We start from the raw sequence: 17751 nt of genomic DNA, 5'->3' as shown, positions 1-17751 counted from the left end.
TGTGGGCTACCGAGTAAGACCACATGGGCTGGCTCCTGGCTGTTCTGTGCTCAACCGCTGCAGTCAGCATAAGAATGCATTAGTAATGCAAATATTTTCAGTTCCCTTAATAGCCATCCAAGATACGAATGCTGATTTCTGCCTGCAGAGAGGCAGGATGGGCTCTGGCCAAGCACAGAAAGGCAGATTTCTGCCTCGCGGGGTGCACCCTGCTGCCAGCGCAGTGCTGCAAGGTTTGCTCGCTCAGGGAGCGCAGCTGCTGGCCAGGAGGGCAGAGTCCCACCCCAGCCTCTCCCCATCACCTTCTTAAGAGGAAGGAGACTAGACTGTTTTATTTACATATTTCACGTCAAGCAAGGATAATGATACCCAATCACTCACTGAGAGCCACCGAGTTCATTGGGGCCAGGCCCGCTGCAGACCTCAGCGAGGTCCTGGCTGAGGCACCACATAATTTGTGCGCGGAAAGCGCCGCCAACCACAAGCAGAGCAGAATAGTTTCCATGTTTCCAGCCCAAGCCCGCAGCCAGCTGCGGCCCTCCGAGGCCTTTTGTGCTGGATAGTTGTGCAGCTTCCAGCTGCCTCTTTTCACCGGGCTTTCACATATAAAGTCATAAGGAAAAAAAAAAACAAAACACAACAAGAAAATATTTCCCTACATGTAAAGATACCTCGTAGTTCATGCCCGCAGTGCTCTGCCAAGGCATGATGGCCAGGAGCCAGCACATCAGCGGGTGCGGGGGCTCTTGACCAGAGGATTTTCCACTTTGGCCGGAGGTGCACACTCACGCTTTCCCCCAGACACCCGCCCCAGCCTGCACGGCCGGTCTCGGCCTCCTAGACCACTCCTGCTAACGCCTCCATTTCCCTACGCCCTTCCTCAGAGCAACACTCCTGCGACGGGGCTGCAAGAGCTCTAACGAGGTTACACGAGCCCGTGCAGTCCCAGAAACGCAGCTCCATCCCTGTCCCGGCTGCTCATGGCCCCGCAGCCCCCGCAACTGCTGAGCCCCCGCGTCCCCTGCACGGCCGACAACCCGGGACGCAGCCTTGAACCTCCTGCACCATCCGCCACTGGACAGGAGATGCGGCAGCAGTCCGGCAACGGGGCTGCCAAGAGGAAATTTAATTATTCTTTTCCTGATAGACCTGCAGCACCAGCACAGAGCAAGAAAGGGAGAGGAGGCGGTCAGGCAATATAAATTGCTGCTGCGTCCTGCCGTGAGGCAGGGCGAGGGAGGCGTTAGCATCTCCATCACCTCAGACCACCCCACCACGGGCCGCCTGTTCCAGCCGTGCTGCTCCAAGCCCCAGCACAGCAGCTTCATAAACTGAAACAGGGCTTGGGGTACGGGATGGAGAGAGGGGACGGCATTCCGGGCTGTGCCCTCATAGCAAGGGAGGGTCAGCGAGACCCCATCGGGCTCACCCGCAGTCCTCGCCGTGTTGTTACAGCACGAGGACCTGTTTACACAGCTTTTTTTTTTTTTTTTTTTTTGTGGATGTTCGCGCATCCCAGTAATTCTGGATGTGCCACCAACTGCGAGGCCCAACCTGCCAGCGTGAGAAATGCCCACCCTGGCGCGGGAGCTTTCAGGCTCCGGTGAGGAGCGGGGCTGTGCAGCAGAGGTCCCGGTGCAGATGAACATTTTGCCATTATTTCAGAGCTCTTCTGCCTCATCTCTGGGCTCGGGAAGCTGCTGGGTGGGCAGTGAGAGATGCTGGGGCAAGAGACAGGACTCACGCTGTTACTTCGCAGCTTTTAAAATCCAATCCACACCCTTCACCTAAAATTTACAAGAGGCCAGAGACTGAGCTGGCAGGAGTTGCTCTCTATGGGGACTGAGGTCTGGAAACGCTGCCTTGCCAAGGTCAGGAGACAGCCCTGTCCTGCTGACAACCACACCAAGGGTTGCGTTTGTGCCGGTTCAAGTAAATGAAACAAATAAACAGCTGGGAAATGTGGAAACTATGTGAGGCACCGCCAGCTCTGCGGAGCTTTATCAAGCGAGCGGGTTTTATTTAGAAGAAATGCAATTGCACAGAGTCCAGGGCAAATGGTATCGAAACGTTCCTGATCTCAGGTTTAGGGTTGCTTTCAAGGAGGACACGTAATCGTGAGCATATGGCTCAGGGAGTAACATAATCCTGTGTTCCTGTGTATCGCATCATGTGCTAACGTGAGACACATTTATCACAGCGGCTTTGGAGCTCCACAGACAAGTTAACGCTGGGCCTGGCTGTACACGCAGACAGGACAGCTTCTGTCTGCCTTGTGCCATCTCGGGGGCCAAAAAGCCCCTCTCATACATAAGCCAGGGCATGACTTTGCATCCAGCTTTTCCAGGAGCTTTCTGCCCCCAGCAGTATCATCCCTGCTCCAGACCCAGGAAAGGCACCTCTATCCCCTTGCCTGCAATGAAGATGCACCGAACACATTGTCCCAGCAGACGTGCTGGCTGCTCATGGCCTCTGCTCGCCCACGCCATGCTGAGAGCCCACGTCAGCCAGACCATCTCCTACAGCCCCCCCAAAAGCCACTGATCTGTGCCAAAGTGAGGCCCTGCACCAGTAGCAGCTGTGCTGGAACTACCAGATCGCTTACGTGCTCTGTAAACGAATAAATACATCTTCTAAAGCCTGGTTGGCAGCAGATCATGGGTTTGGAGATGTTTAATTCCTAAGTAACCTGTTCATCCTCCAGCTACACCACATCCCCACAGCTTAACTTTCCAGATCTTCCAGATATATCAACCCCACCATGTTTTGCTGTCTGGAAAATAGGCGAGTAATGAAACTAAGGACACACTGGGTATATGGAAAAACCAGGACTCCTCCTCGCTCTTCCTTGGGGCCTTTATTTCAGCGCAGGCTGCAGAGCTTCCCTGTGCAAGCTGCGCAGGTGCCGTTGAGCACACGGCGGGGATTCACACCAGGGGTACGAACATGCTACACAGACACAAAACTGTGCTCAGGGTGGCCACTCGCCGAACTAACCACTGAAACTGTAAGCACGGAATATTCGTGCTTCTTTTTCACAGCGGTAGGCTTAAAATGACAGCAGTACATGCAGCTGGTTTAGCTTGGAAGTTATTTTAACACAGTTTCTTTGGCGGCACCTTTCCACCAGACTGCAGCATCTCCAAGCTGACAGCCTGGTCAAGTGTCTCCTGTTTAGCCCCAGAAGAATCACATACCCGGAGGATATACACTGATCCAAACCCTGTTTCAGCTTGACTCTGGGTCCACACAATGGTGTTTAAAAACAGAGGAAAAGTATGGACAGACTGGAACTATTCTCTGGCCCAGGCTGATGTCCATGCAGAGATCTGCTGGAGAGAAGCAGGTGAGAAGAGAGAGCACAGGATGCCAAGGAGAGGGGTAAGTGCAGTACATGCCCATCCTTACATAGCCTAGAGGACCCTCAATAAAAATAAGAGCTCCAGAATCCAGCAATACTTCTAGAAATGAACCTGCCTTTAAGCAAGGTGTTCCTCTTTCACCAGCCCTGGTAGGGTGCTGTCTAAATGTAGCTCCCTGATGGATCTGGCCACAGCTCGAGGGCAGCTGGCCAGACCAGTGGCCTTATCGAGTATCAGGGTATTTGGCATGAAGACTCACTGGAATTCAACCCTAACATTTACCTGACCACAGAGGTGCCAGTTAGCCATTTGCCCCCGAAGAGCATCTGCTGCTTTTCAAAGCCAGCCCCTCAGCCCTTGGACAACCGTGCCTTCCACCTTGCAAAGGTCTCAAATGTTTGGATTCCACCAGCTTCCACCAGCACCTTAAGTCATGCTGACATCATGCTGTGGAGCAGTCCCAGGGCTGTCCCTGCCAGCGGGCACAATCAGGGCTGCATCTGCACCCTGCAGCATGGCAAGCTTTAGGATGGAAAGGAGGGTACAGACCTAAGACATGCCACCCCACAAAAGCTATTGCATTAACGCAACCCCTTGCCTCTCCCGTCTGGTTCCTGTCTCCCATGGTCCCTCGGCTGGTTCAGGCAACGGCAAGGCAGCATCTCAGGGGCGTGCACAACAAATGAAACCCAAGCACTCTGCACAGGGAGCTCAAGCATAGCTGATAAGCAAAGCACTTAGCACAGGATGTGTGCTAATGTCTCTGGGGAATATGTTTAAATGTGATAAACCACCAAGGAAGAAATTGAAGTGTGGGCTCTATAAACAACCAGGGAAACTGTACTTAAACCTTACAGACTATTCTGCTACATAGGAAATAAGACGAGGCTGAAGGTGTTAACCCTCTATGCTACACACAGCTGCGTGCTGAATGGCAATATGGAAGGAAAAGTGCAATTGCTTTTCTTTTTTTCAGTTTATTTTTAGTTTTATTTTTCTCAGCAGACTGAGCACACACAGCCCCCGTACTGCCAGGCATTGGCTACACCTGCCGATTTCAGCTCAGGACCTGGCATCCCCTGGTGTGTCACCTGAGCTACTATTCTCAGCATTTCTCTGTGCAATGTCACATGGTTTGCTATAAATACCAGGGAATACCCTTAAAAGAAGGGTCCCGTTAATCCGAAATGTGAAGCGACGCTCAGGACTGCACCTCAAGGTCACTGGCACACTGCCCTGGACACCAAGGAGAGAAAGAAATCACTTGCAGGTCATTTCTGCTGGGAGAACTGGCAGTAACGACTGGAGAGCTGTGCTTTCCCATTGCTGGCCTGGAGCACGTGCGAGTCTCATACTCTATAATTCAAAAATTAGTCTGTTGATAAAATGGAAGCTGCTTTATTTAGAACAAGAACAGCTCCAAGTTCCTCAGGCAGTTGCCAAAAACATTCCCTGCGGTCTTATTGCCACCACGTCTGAGCACATCCCAATCATTATTAAATCTTCACAGTTCCCCAGTGAAGCAGAGATGTGCTATTAAAAAACACACCGCTCCAGCCCTGCAAACACTTCCCCCAGCCTTGCTTTTGCACCTAACACTGAGCTCAGCTAAGGCTGAGAAGGCTCCCAGTGTGCAAAGCACCACTGCTTAGAGTCAAGTCTGAGCACTTGGACGGAGTTTAAGCAGTGAAGTTCAAACCTTTCCAAACACCCCAAACTGGCTAAGAGAGTGTCCTGTTCAGTAGGTAACTCACACTGTGGCTGCCTTAAGCTTTGACCTTTGAAACTCCTCAAATGTGTTCCCAGCTATGCACAGATCTGCCCCCACCTCGGTAGCTGGATGCCCTTCTCAAGCCCAGGTGCCCCGAAGAGCCAAACATGAGCCTTTCTCCTGCTGCAGGGAATTCACACCCCGGGGCAGGCACTGCTGTACCCCACTGCACCCCACTGCAGCCATCATGGAGAGTGGGGCTCCCCGTGGGGCGTGGGGGCAGACACTGTGCTGTAACTTGTTGGTGGCAGCACTCCAACCACAGCGTCTGCTAGAAGACACTTCGGAATTTTATATTACAGCACGAAATCAAATCCATGGGTCCTTGCCCCAGAGAACACCCACCCTGAGGAAGATGAGAAAGAAAAGAAAGATACAGCTGGAAGTATAAAGAAAGGGTGCTGCAAGATCAGACAGTCTCGTGGGCTGAAGTTAAATGTCTTCCTACATTTTAATTCAATGTATTGCTTTTTTTGAACACCTTTGAGATGTTTCAAAATGACACCACAGAAGTGAGATTCTACCCAGGAAGGTACCTTGCCTTACATGTATCTGTGTCACACAAGCGAATCCTAAGCAGTTACATGCCATACAAGGAGCCTCACGCTCGTGCCTCGTCCTGGGAGGCTGAGCGTGAAGTCAAACAGCATGCCCTGACTTTCCTCCCCAGTTCTGAAGAGGCTCCGTGTTCCCAACCAAGTCTTTTGAGCACCACTGTCCCCTGGCTCCTGGTGCACGGCAGCTCGGTTTGATGCCCACAGGAGCTGTGCCCCAAACTTGCCAAACTCCCTAAAACATCCACCCCTTGGCTACGTTTCATCAAGAGATACGATGGTTCTGCCACGGTTAATTGTGATTTAGGGCTGTAAATACATGCTGGATGCACACAGACATGGTTAGCTTCTAAGAATCAGATAAGCTTTTAAAAATCCTGAAGAGCTTTTGATGGGTCTGCAACTGGAGGGCTAGAGGAGATTAGTCACAGATGGGAAGACACAATAAATCTTGCATACCACAGGGGACACACAAAACACTCTCTCAAGATTCCTGTCAGTGTTAATGGGAAGGAAAAGTTAACATTTTCTTATTACTGGCCAGGGTCAGCCCATTTCATCTACAAGACAAAAACAAAGAGGAGGGAGCAAGCAGGAACCTCCCACCAGAGCAGGGCAAACCACCTGGGTTTACAGCCCGGGTTTGCCCTGCTCACTGCACAACTGCCATAGCATCATCCCCCGTTTTCACCCAGTCTTCCTCAAGTAACAGCTGAGCCCCAGCCTCCCCACAGCAGCGGATACAAAAGCAATCCAGTGCATTTTACAAAATAGACGAGGCCGCCACCACTGCCGTGCTCCCAGCACCACTGGTTATAAGCTCGTTTGCTATCGTCAGTTACAGCTGCAGGTTGCTGAGGCTTAAGATCGCATTCAAAGGGTAGCAGGAGCCTGTTAGCAAAACCTTCCTCCCCATTTACCAGGCATTGCACACACAGGGCTTTTCCCACAACTCCTGGCAGCACATCCACTTTACCTGTGTGCCTGTGGAAAGCCATGGTCAGCAGCCCAAAGTCACCAGCAGCCCCTTAGGTGACAGAGTTCACAGTCTCTTGGCTGATTAGGAGCTGCCCCGTTTGATAACATACATTTAAACGGAGGCTATTAATATGGATGGGACTCCTACCAGATGTCCACTCCCCTCCCCAGAGATCACAACCTTAATCCCCCTTGGAAAATTCTTACCATTTTAGGTGATCCAAGGGAGAAGAATAGGATCCAGAGATCTCTAGGTCTCTGTAGGCAACGTGTAAATACCTGCCTGGCTACTCAGCACCCAAATTAGTCCCAAAGGCAGAGTGTGCCTCAGGAACTTGACCCCAGGCTAGTACTATTTGGCCTTGGCTTTAGAGGTAGATTGTGTCTCATAACAGTCCTGAGCTAAATTACAGACCTGACATTAATTCTGCACTGCTGTTGCTGAAGGAAAGAGGTGGAACACAGCCCCACGAGAGCCAGGGGGGGTTGCGGTCCTAGGAACCAGCAAGGGGCTGTCCCCTGGCTGTGGGGCCCATAAATGCCATGGGTTATACCCCTGGGGACCCAGCTGAGAGCCCTCAGAAGTACCAGAAGATGCCTTGATGGAGGTGGTTAGACTTGCCTTCAACATGGGGGTCATGCTGAAGTTTTATTGCCAGTAAAACTACTGGTCCTCCTCCAGCTTTTACCCTGAGGAAGCTCAAGGCATTAACCATCCAAAGGGAGCAAGTCCCTGAAGAGCAGCACTTAGAAAGCTGGCTTTCATGATTATGGGGCTTTTCCAGCATCTAACACTATGGCTGGGCCCATTCCTCAGCACGTGGCTTACAGAGAGCACAGGCTCGTGTCTCTGTCCTCTTTACTCAGGTGTCCACAAAGCTCCCTGGAAGGCCCCCGCTCTGACCTGTTCCCACCCAGGTCAGGACGGGGAGCAGAGGGAGCTCTGGCCCAGGGCTCGCTCCCGCAGGGACGCGCAGTCTGCGGCAGCTCCATGGCCGCACGCTCGCTCCAGGTCATGCGGTCGTTGTCGGTGCACGCTCAGGGCCAGGGGCCAGGGACACCCAGCTGCTAATCCTGCCTCGACACTGACTCACTGCGCGGCCGTGGGAAAGTCAGTGAACCTCCCTGACGGCCACTGGGAAGAGCCAATGTTTATCATTCCTTCCAGGGAGCCCATCTCGGTGGTGTCTGGCCTCCAAACAGCAGTCAACATCTTCAGCTCGAGTGGCCCTGATACAGCCAGGATCTGGGAACATCTCCACCTCCCACTTGCAGAGGTCCCAAGAGCCCCTCGATCGCACGCACATGGCAGGGAACGCACAACATCCAGCCCCAGCCCCAGGTTTGGTGACCCCCTGGAGCCTTCACCCCTGTCTTAGTGCCCCTGGGTAACATAAATGCCTGGTCAACACCTCACCAGCATCCCAACATCTCCAAGTTTCCAACACATCCTGGAAAAGTCCACACTAGGCAGCATGCCATCCCAAAAGAGCACAGCATGGATCCACTTGTGTAGCAGATTGAGGCTGGGAAATGTGCTAAAATACTAGCGCTCTGAAACACTTTGGCTAGGAAAAACCCAACGTTATTCTGCCCCAGCTCATCTATAAACTCAAGCAAATTGTTTGCATAATTCAGATGGTAACAGGAACCCTAACAACTGGTATTTTCCTGTGCTAATCTTGCTGTGCACAGTGTAATATTTACAGACATGAGTTCATTTTTGGCAATGCATGTAGAGTTTGCACCATTAACCATTCTCATTCCTTTCTAGCTCTCTGCACAAAGCACTGTCACCCTCCCACCCAGCAGGCATTTCCTATTCCCCCAGAATACCCTCGTATTTCAATTAGAAATGGTAACCTTTGCTCCCTGTCCTAAAAGGCGGAATAGCACTGCTGCGCAACGTCGGCAGCTGCCACGTCCCAACCCGGGGGCGGCTGCAATTCAGCAGCGGTTTGACAGCATTGCAGAGGCATGCAGAGAGTTGGGACGGACACTTGGCCATCAAAATGTTTCACGTGCACAAATGCAAGTCCGTTTACAGCATGACAACGGGCATGGGCTGGAGGAGGTGGGAGTAGGAAAGCATGGCCAAAAAACATGAGGAAGTTCCAGGCCTGCCGATGTCCATGAAGAGTCACCATGAAACTCCCCAGACCAGCATTTCATGGCACAGCTCACTCTGCAAAGCCTCTGATGATTCCCCAGAGCAAGTCTGTAATAAAAAGGCCATTTTGTTTGAATTTGTGGCCTCCTGGGCCAGCACAGCAGGGATGGGCTGGGGAACAGCCCTTGGTAAGAGGACAGGGCTGCCCTTGGTTTCTTGGCTGGTTTTAGGCATATGACTTTGGGCAATTCACATCTCTTCCCCAAGCCCCTCTTCATCGTCACAAGCCCAGGTGATTACACACGCTGGTGGTGCAAGGTGTAGCGCAAGTGCCAGGGAGGGATATTGTTGCCCTGTGAAACATGGCAGGGAGCAGAAACCCCCAGGAAGGAGAAGGTGCCCCAGAAAGGAGATGTGCCAACATCGTCTGAGCACTTCTCTGCCAGCCAGACACCGTGCACCCACGGATCGCAGAGCAAAGAGTGCTACAGACATGTCGGTGAGTGCACAGGGCACGCAGGCTTGGGTTTTCATGTTTTTAACATTAAACCTGTCCTGTAGGTTTGCAGGACTCCAGGGAGCTGGTCTGGACACACTGAGCCCACCACACAGGTCTGACTGCGAAGTGGCGTGGCTGGGCCATAGTGTCATCCACTCGGATAGACAAATGATTCACATTGTGGTTTCCAGAGTATTTTCTTGCCCTAACAACCCTGCCAGAAAAGGTCTGAGTGTCTCGGGTTGCCCACACATCCTGCTGTCACTCAGCAGGCAGAAAGTCCTAAATAAAGTTGGTATAACCCAGGCATTGGTGAACTATTAGTCACCGTCATCAAAGAAAGAAGGAGGCAGCAGTAAGTACAAGCAAGAGGGGAGCACGTGCCCACCTCTTAGGGTAATGCTGCACCTTCTGCTTCTTTTCAAGTAACAGTACAGCAGATTCAGGTGTTGTGGTTTTGGGGTTTTTTTTAATCTAAAATCTACCCTAGGTTGCCTGCAATGCATGTTCTCCCACGGCAGAGAGCATTCCTTCTGCCCAACCTATTGCAAATTCCAGTTAAACATCACTTGGCTTTTCTGAGGCAGAAACTAAACAAAATAATTTTGTAAAACTTTTTTTTTTTTTAATATAAAGACAGAGTTTGTAGAAAACCAACCAAGAAAGGAGTTGGGCTTAAGAGGAGAGAACACAAATAGAGTTTTCTCTAAGAAAGAACCTGCCTTTGCACTTGTGGCTGGTCCATGAGTGGGATGGAGGAGGCAGCAGCCTCACTGCCACTGAAATTTTGGGCAGGTTTGGGGACTGGTACTGACACCTTGGGGCTGATCCAGCTCTCCCAGCACTCAGCGTCCTGTGTGCTTCCTGCACCCAGCACTGGTGAGAGGCACAGCAGGGCTGTGACTGCAGACCGACCTGAGAGGGCTGCCAGGGGATGGTCCCTGCTCACCCCCCAGCCAGGGACCCTGCGTGCCACCCCCAACCACACCTGAACCCAAACGGAGGGTTCCCACCTAGTTTTTTCAAACAGCAGGAGAAAAAAAAAAAAAAGGCACACACACACACAGTTCAGTATCACAAAAACACTTCAAAAGACTCAAAGCTAGCTCATTTTCCCCATTCTGCACACAAGGATGTGACTCCACACCCCTGAAGCATCCTGCAGGTGCTCAGGCGAACACAGGACAGAGACACACACCCTGGTTCACATCGGATGTCCTCACATCCAGAGCAAAACCAGCCAGGACATCACTGCAGTGACAGAGGGGACAAACACTCCAGGCCCCAGGCAACCAGCTCAGAGGGGACGATGGAGAAGGAAAGCACATGGTGAAGGCACACAGGGTGTTTTCCTTTCTTCCTCACTGAACTCCAGCCCACAGCTGGGTCAGATCTGTGTGCTGAGCCTTTTGCAGTGCCAGGGGAAGCTTTTAGGATCAGCTGTGGAGGTAGTGATAGAAGAATTGGGAATAAATGCATAAAGAGGCAGACACAGACTGAGTAACCCTCTATGAACTCAGATATAACATGCGTAGAACAAAAGCGGGAAATGACAGAAAGATAAAAAGAGCGAAAAAAACAAGGATGAGGGTGTACTAACAGACAGGAAAGAATGGCCCTGAGATAGCAGAGCTGGAAATAAAGCATCTGAAAAATAGCAAAACTGGGAAGAGATATAAACTGAGTTTTTCCCAGCTGCCTCTATGCACAGGCTGGACTGTTTCCAGGACTATTCCCATGGCAGCTCCAAATTTATTTCCCTGCTGCCATCTGCTCTGCGGGTCCCCTTCACACACGCTCCCGACTGGCACTTCTTCCCATCACCTGTTGCTGACATGGCAGCCTCTGGCTGCTGCTGAAAGCCAAGTGACACCGAGGCTTGGGGGGGAACGTCTGTGCATAAATCAAGAGCTGGTTTGTGGACCCAAAGCCTTGTTCAGCTCCTGATCCCCCCTCCTGGCTATGCTGGGGTTGGAGAACAGGAGCTGCAGCACAGTGGGGCCCAGGGAACCAGTAAAGACCCACAGCAGCAGCCCCAGGGCATACAGGCACTGGTGAGAACTGGGGTGAGGAGATGCTGCAGCAGGATTAGGGGTGGCTTTGAATCACCTGCACCAAGAAAGTCCAATTCATCTAATCCCTGCTCCCTTCTCCCTGTGGCTCATGGTTATATTATTGAGAAGATGCCAAATCTACACCTCCCAGCAGCAAGGAGTGCCTGCTGTGGTCCCTACGGTTTGATTTAGACATTCAGTACAAGATCATAAAGGGACAGTCAGTCCCAAAAGGCTGCAGAGTTTTTTTTTTTTAGTCTCTTAGAAAGACAAAAGTATTTGTCTTGAATGCATGAGGTTAAACATGGGCCGTGTTTCTCTTTCCAGCTCTGACTCCCATGTCCTTCTGCCTCAACTCAGTCCGTGGAGCTGTGAGTGTGCAGGCAGCGGGCTGGGAGGCTCGGCAGGCTGCCCGCAACCCCCTTGCATGAGCTGCAAGGTAGAAACAACAGGTCTGAATGCGCCTGGGCATTGGCCAACCCTAGGGGGACACAAAGATGTCCTTTGCTCTTCCTGGGAGAAAGATTCACATGTACTGCCAAGACTGGTTTGATTCAGATGCTCTGTAAGAGCATGAAGTGCATAACTGGGCTAAAAAGCCTCAAACACAGCATTCACCTCTTCCCCCATGGCTTCACCCTGGCTTCAGAGCTGAGAAAAGTAACTTAGGTCCCTGTCAAATAAATACCACACTGATCCCAGCCAGGCAGTCTTTTCCAGGAAGGATGAGGTCTGATGAACACTCACAGCAGCATAATCCTACCATACCCACACAACAAATGCTCACGTCAGGGCTTCACCAAGTTGTCAGTGAGCCACCACTGAAACAGTATTTCATAACCTGCATTATGTTCTCTGCACTCCTAATTGCTTTCAATTATGCTTTTCATAGGCACAGCAGCTGGCTGAGCGATGTTCGCCCCTGGTGAAGTTAAACAGCTCACTGTGGAGAGAGTGCAGAAGGAAGTTCAACTATTAGCTTGCATCACTGCTTGAAAGCCGGGTCATTCACCTTCCCTGCAAATCTACCCACAACAAGTCAGAAATTAGCAGCTACCCAGACATCGGCTACACGACCTGAGCTCTCCAGCATCCCACACACAGGTTTCCAGCAGCCCTGCCATCCTCCGGTGTTCGTTCAACAGCACCTGGCTGCAAGAAGGACTCACAAGACAGGTGCTGCAGGCGATGCCTGAGCTCTTCCTCTGAAGGCTGGGAACGCTTTCAGTGCAATGTTTTCCACCAAAACATCATGTTCCCAGGACGCTGCTGGGCAGGTGGCTCTGCAGACCTGCTGCTTCTGCCGCCACAGCACAGTGGGCCAAGCCAAAAGCCCACACAAGTGATGCTCTACAAGACCAAGGAGCTTGGGTGTTTCCCCTTAAAGAGCTTCATTTTCAGGAGAGGAGAAAAAAAGGGCTATTTGTGGGCGGGCTGTGATTCTGCCAAAATACCCTCCAGAAACTCAGCACTGAGGATAGAAAACTTCAGCTCAGGCGGTCAGAGATGGGTAAAGCAAATGCTTCTCAGGAAAAGGCTGGGCAGAAGCACGCTGACTAGCCAAGGGTGAAGACAGACCACCGCTTCAACGAGAAGGACGTGTCCTTCCAAGCGGTGGCATACCGGTTGGGAAGGTTCCCTGGCACCCAGCACACCATCAAAGCACTGCCCAGACTTGGCACAGGCCCCGAGTCCTGATTTAGAGCTGACAGGAGCCAGCATATGTGTTTAGCAGGACAACCAGCCCATTACCCTGGGCACAGGACAGTCGCCTGGAGCAAGATTAGCATTTGGCCATCGACACCTTCAGTTGTTAGTGCTGGTGGCTGAAAGGACCAAATCACCCTTGTTATGTGGCCGTTTTAAAAATAACCTTCCCCAAAGCCCCAGAGTGCATAATCCGGTGTCTGTCTTGGCTCCGAGAGCCGAGGGAGATCAGCTTGCAGGGCTGATGGGTATTTTTGGGCACTCTGACTAATTGTCAGGACATATGCTGAGCATTCTTCACAAGGAAAAACAAAGCTGCAAAGTCTCCTCCAGTGAGGCCGACAGGGTTGGATTAGTCACAGAAGTTATTCTCAGAAACCTCTGCTTTGAGAGGGTTTGATTTCATTTCCAACTTCAGTGTGCTTTAAAATGGAGGAAGGCGCCCACACTTACAACGAAGGCTCATCCAGGCTGGGCCACGTTGCACCAACAACAACAAGGGCAGGAGAAGTGAAAACCCTCCCCCTTGGAGCGGCTTCAAATTCACAGCTGCTTTTTTGGCACCAGATCACAGGGGCACTTGCTGGCCATGCCAGGGGACATGCTCCAGGACAGCCTGGGGATGTCCTCCGGGACAAGCCAAGGAGAAGACACCCACCAGAGGGAGGGGAGGAGGCCCACAAGCACCCACCCACTTGTCCGATGGAGCCGTGGTGCAGCCTAAGACGCCTTGCATGGGTCCCGCATCATCACACATTTCCTCTGCTGAAACAGACACCGTTTAACTTTCTCCTTTGCTCAGGCTTAGATTGTGGCCGGAGTTGACTTCAGCCGCCATTTGCCATACACACTAACATTTTGCAAAACATCCCATCAAGTCTCTGTTAAAGCCCAGTTCATTTAACAACCCCCATCACCCTGCTCAGCCAGGCTCTGCTTTTGCAGGGAAGTTGGAGCCCTTGCCAGAGTAGGAGGCCATTCACACCGATGCTACTGAACTTGCCTTGGCTGCTCTTTCCCAAACTGACTTCCAAGAGACTAAGGACTCAGACAAAACCAGAGAAGTCAGCCAGACTTCCAGAAGACCATGGAGCCCTGATAAAGTATTCTTTTGCCAGCCATGATCCTCTTCCTCCCTCCATGCTCAAGAGCGAGAGACTCCCAGCTCAACAGCTCCAGAACCTCAATGCGCTGCAGCCAAATGTGAAGTCCTCCTCGGTGGCTAGCTGCCCTGAGAGGAGCAGACATCAGCTGGTTCTTTCAAGTTCGTTTACCACAAAATAAATAATCTTTTAAAAGGAACCTGATTTTTTTTCTTGCAGTTCCTTGCTGCTTCTCCTCCCAAGGGCATCCTTTACCAGTCTCAGCACCTCAACAGCTCTTTGCTCCTATGCCAGATTAAGCCAGCACTCATGCAGCTTGATTCCTCTGCGCTTATTAAGACAACAAATAAAGCACCTGTGTGCAACATCTCCACAACACTCTGCGACACACAAGCCCAGAGCAGCCCACGTTTCCTCACCACCATGCAAGGCCTGGGTGCACTCTGCATTTCAGCCCAGAAGCTGTTTTGCTGCTTTGAGCCCCACTGCTGTCTCACACACTTGTGCTTTCCCCTTTCTCTGGCATATATCAAACCTTGCTCTTTTCATTCAGCAGAAACACTGCACCAAAACCACACACGTCTCAGGGTGATGAGAGCTCTCTGAAGTCTCCACCAGTGCTTTCTGCATTTTTTCCCCCCAAGGTGCACAGCCATTTCCACTGAGGATAAGTGTTGTCAATTCAGTTTCTAATAACAGCATTAAAATGTATGAGCCATTTCTCTAGACTCTGGGATAATATTTTCAAAGTGCCTATATGATACAGGAATGTAAATCTCATTTTTCATAAAGTGATAAGGATCCTGGGTCTCCCTGGAAATCATGTTAAGTCAGAGCTGGGCAAGGACTACATAAAAAGCATTCTCCATGGGGGTCGGTTAGAAAACACTGATTCAAATTTTAAAAAACAAACAAACAAACAAACAAACAAAACCAAAACAAAACACCAAACAAACACACACCTCACCACCACAACAAATATCTTTAAATCTTTCATCAGGGTTAGGATTCAATTTCAGTCAAAACCAGAGAGACCCAGCCCAGAATGGTGCTCTGCCTGCAGGCTGGAGCCCTGCCCTGGTTTGCCACATCCCAGCTGAGTGTCCTCATCTGCAGGATGGAGGCTCTTTCAGAAGGGAAGGTAAAAAAGCAAGGCAGAGGAATTCACCTCCCCTCAACACCCTCCCACTCTAGTTTTCAGGTAACCTAGCAAAATTTCAGTTGCTTTGTTGTCTTTGGAAATATTAAGATCAGTAGACTAATACTCGGCAAGAGACAGTTCATCTCAAAGCAGTACAGGGAGGTGATGTTATTTATGCTGCTGAATTTAATTTGCCTCCCATTTGCTGAAACAGCAAATACCTTCATCCCCCACATCCACAGGGACAGGCTGGGGTGTTCGGAGGCAAGAGGAGGTCCCCTCTCCTCTCCCATGCTCCCACCCACGGTCTCACGGCAGCACTGAACATTACAGCACTTCTATCAGTGCTCACTGTTGGAGTAACAGGCAAAGTCTATGGCCTGTTACATTTATTAACCACAAACATTGGAATAAGAAAAATAAGGTACTTAGAAGAGTGCTTGATTTTAAACACGGAAATAAACCAACTGGAGTTGGTACGATCACTTATGTGTTTGATTAAGCCATCCTCCGCGCCGTGGCTGGATCCAAGCCTGAAAATGATTTTGTTTTCTTTTTCAAGTAGCAGTGAGACAATAAATTCAGGGACAACGAGTAACACAGTCTGCAGAGAGAAACAGTTACTCTCAATACAATTCCTGCTAGCTGTCAAACTACTGTCCAAATAAAACTATTAGAGGATCGGCTCTATGTCACAAAAAAGCAGTGCTAATTGCACACGAGTGCCAGAGAAAACTGTCAAAAAGCTAAAGCAGATGTGAAACAGTGGTTTGCTTTCTTTTGAAACCAGCTTGTGCAGCTGCATTGCATGAGAGCCCACAAGCACCCGTGTCCCGCTGGGAATGCTGCGGGACAATGGGGAAAGGGTGAGGCTTCCAAATCACCGAGGACTTTTCCTACAAGAGCAGGGACTCTGCTGTCCCTTTGATAAAGTTACACCTCTCGAGCCAAATTCTCTTCTCAGCTGCGCTAGAGCAAGCCCAGTAGCAAGCCTTGCCTGCTTTGTACCAGGGTTGTGCAAGATTAGATTTGGTCCTGGCCAAATCCAGGATCTGCAGAGCACAGCAGTGTTTTTGTTGCCCAGAAACAGCCAAAAAGCAAACATGCCTTGAAGGAGGTGAAACACTGGGGTGGGGACATGCTGCTGGCGGAGGACATGGGGAACAGAGTAAGCGCAGACCTGCAGGGGTGCCTGTCCCAACCCCAAACACTGACACGCACTGCTCCACCCCACAGAAAAGAGGCGACACAGGAATATCCAACATCACTTGCAAATCGTTCAGACGCATGTCAGACGTGCCATGCCTCATCTCCAAAGAGCTGCTGAAAGCAAAAGATAAAATGCCATGGTGGCATTTGTAGGTTTGTTAGCTGCCTGCCAGCTCGGTTACGGACAGCGTGGGTGCAGGACACAGGGCTGTGATGTGCAGCAGTCACACAACTCAAAACCAGGCACTGGGACGGTCCAGGCACACCGCGGAGCACACTACCGACCCTCTGCCAGCTCTAAAAGGCAGACACATGTAGGTTAACTCATGGCTCTTTTGCCAAAATCTCACTCAGTAATAACTCTTCACATTAAAATCGCCTTCTTTCAAATGCCAAACCGCTCCAGCTATTAGGTTTCATAAAGCCCTTCCCTAGCGCTGATGGCTGAATTGATGGGACTCGGTCGTGTCACCAAAGCATTTCCCAAGTGGCTCCGGAGAGGAGCTGGAAGAAATCCACCCACAGGCCTAGAAGGGACTTGCAAGAACATAGAGACAAATCACTCCACCCTCGTAAAATTATAATAAAAAACTTCCAAAATACAAAAATAACCCTGCTGAAACCAATGCCCTTTTTATAGATGTAACCTTCATCCCTTGTTCCAGAAAGCCAAGATGTTAATAGATTTTTTTTAAAAAGTGTTTTTACGTCATGTGAGCAGGTTCATGGATTACATTTCAGGGGCTCTGCTTTTGTCTGCATTTGTGCTGCTGATAATTGTTATCTGCTTTTTTCCCACTGGTAACTATGTCTTGAAAGATTTGGTGAAATCCATCAGTGGGCCACTGGGAGGTGGCTTATGCATTGCTTCGTCAAGATAGCTGCCAGGCAATACAGTGATTTATTTCTACATCATTTCATGTATTTGATAACTCAGCAACGGGGAGCAAAAACCAAGAAAAGGGAGAAGCAGAGACCACTGCCACACCTTTGTGAGCCTCCCCCTGTAGCACCTTGGTGCAGAGGGACAGGCAGTGCTTCCTCCTACAGATAGACTTCGGTAGTTAAAAACTTTATTTCTTCAGAAAATATGAATTCATGCAATGCAAGTACACCTGGAAACATCTCCACGTTAGCAGAGAAAGGTACAGGATGCTCCCAGAGCTTTGCCTGGACCCCTTTTGGCCAGGCTGCCAAAAAGACCAAGCATGGCACAGCCAGCAGCCCCATGCCAGCTCCTTCCAGTCCAGCCTCCACGTCCCA

The 17751-nt window shown here is 50.6% G+C and overlaps 1 protein-coding gene across 3 annotated transcripts in view; it reads right to left on the bottom strand.

Annotated features, from left to right (window-relative positions):
• The window catches only part of FHL1 (four and a half LIM domains 1), a 30704-nt gene that overhangs the window by 4781 nt on the left and 8172 nt on the right, over window positions 1-17751 (bottom strand). For 2 of the 3 annotated variants that reach the window (XM_065643242.1, XM_065643243.1), the window contains exon 1: window positions 6664-6781. The exons of the other annotated variant lie outside the window; for it this stretch is intronic. In XM_065643242.1, the coding sequence (XP_065499314.1) occupies window positions 6664-6685 (22 nt within the window). In that variant the 5' untranslated portion in view covers window positions 6686-6781. Of the gene's footprint in view, window positions 1-6663; window positions 6782-17751 lie in introns of those variants that run through there. 3 annotated transcript variants of the gene reach the window in all.

The sequence above is a fragment of the Caloenas nicobarica genome, chromosome 12 (assembly GCF_036013445.1).
Source record: "Caloenas nicobarica isolate bCalNic1 chromosome 12, bCalNic1.hap1, whole genome shotgun sequence".
NCBI classification, from domain to species: domain Eukaryota; kingdom Metazoa; phylum Chordata; class Aves; order Columbiformes; family Columbidae; genus Caloenas; species Caloenas nicobarica.
This window is presented reverse-complemented; position numbering and strand designations above follow the sequence as displayed.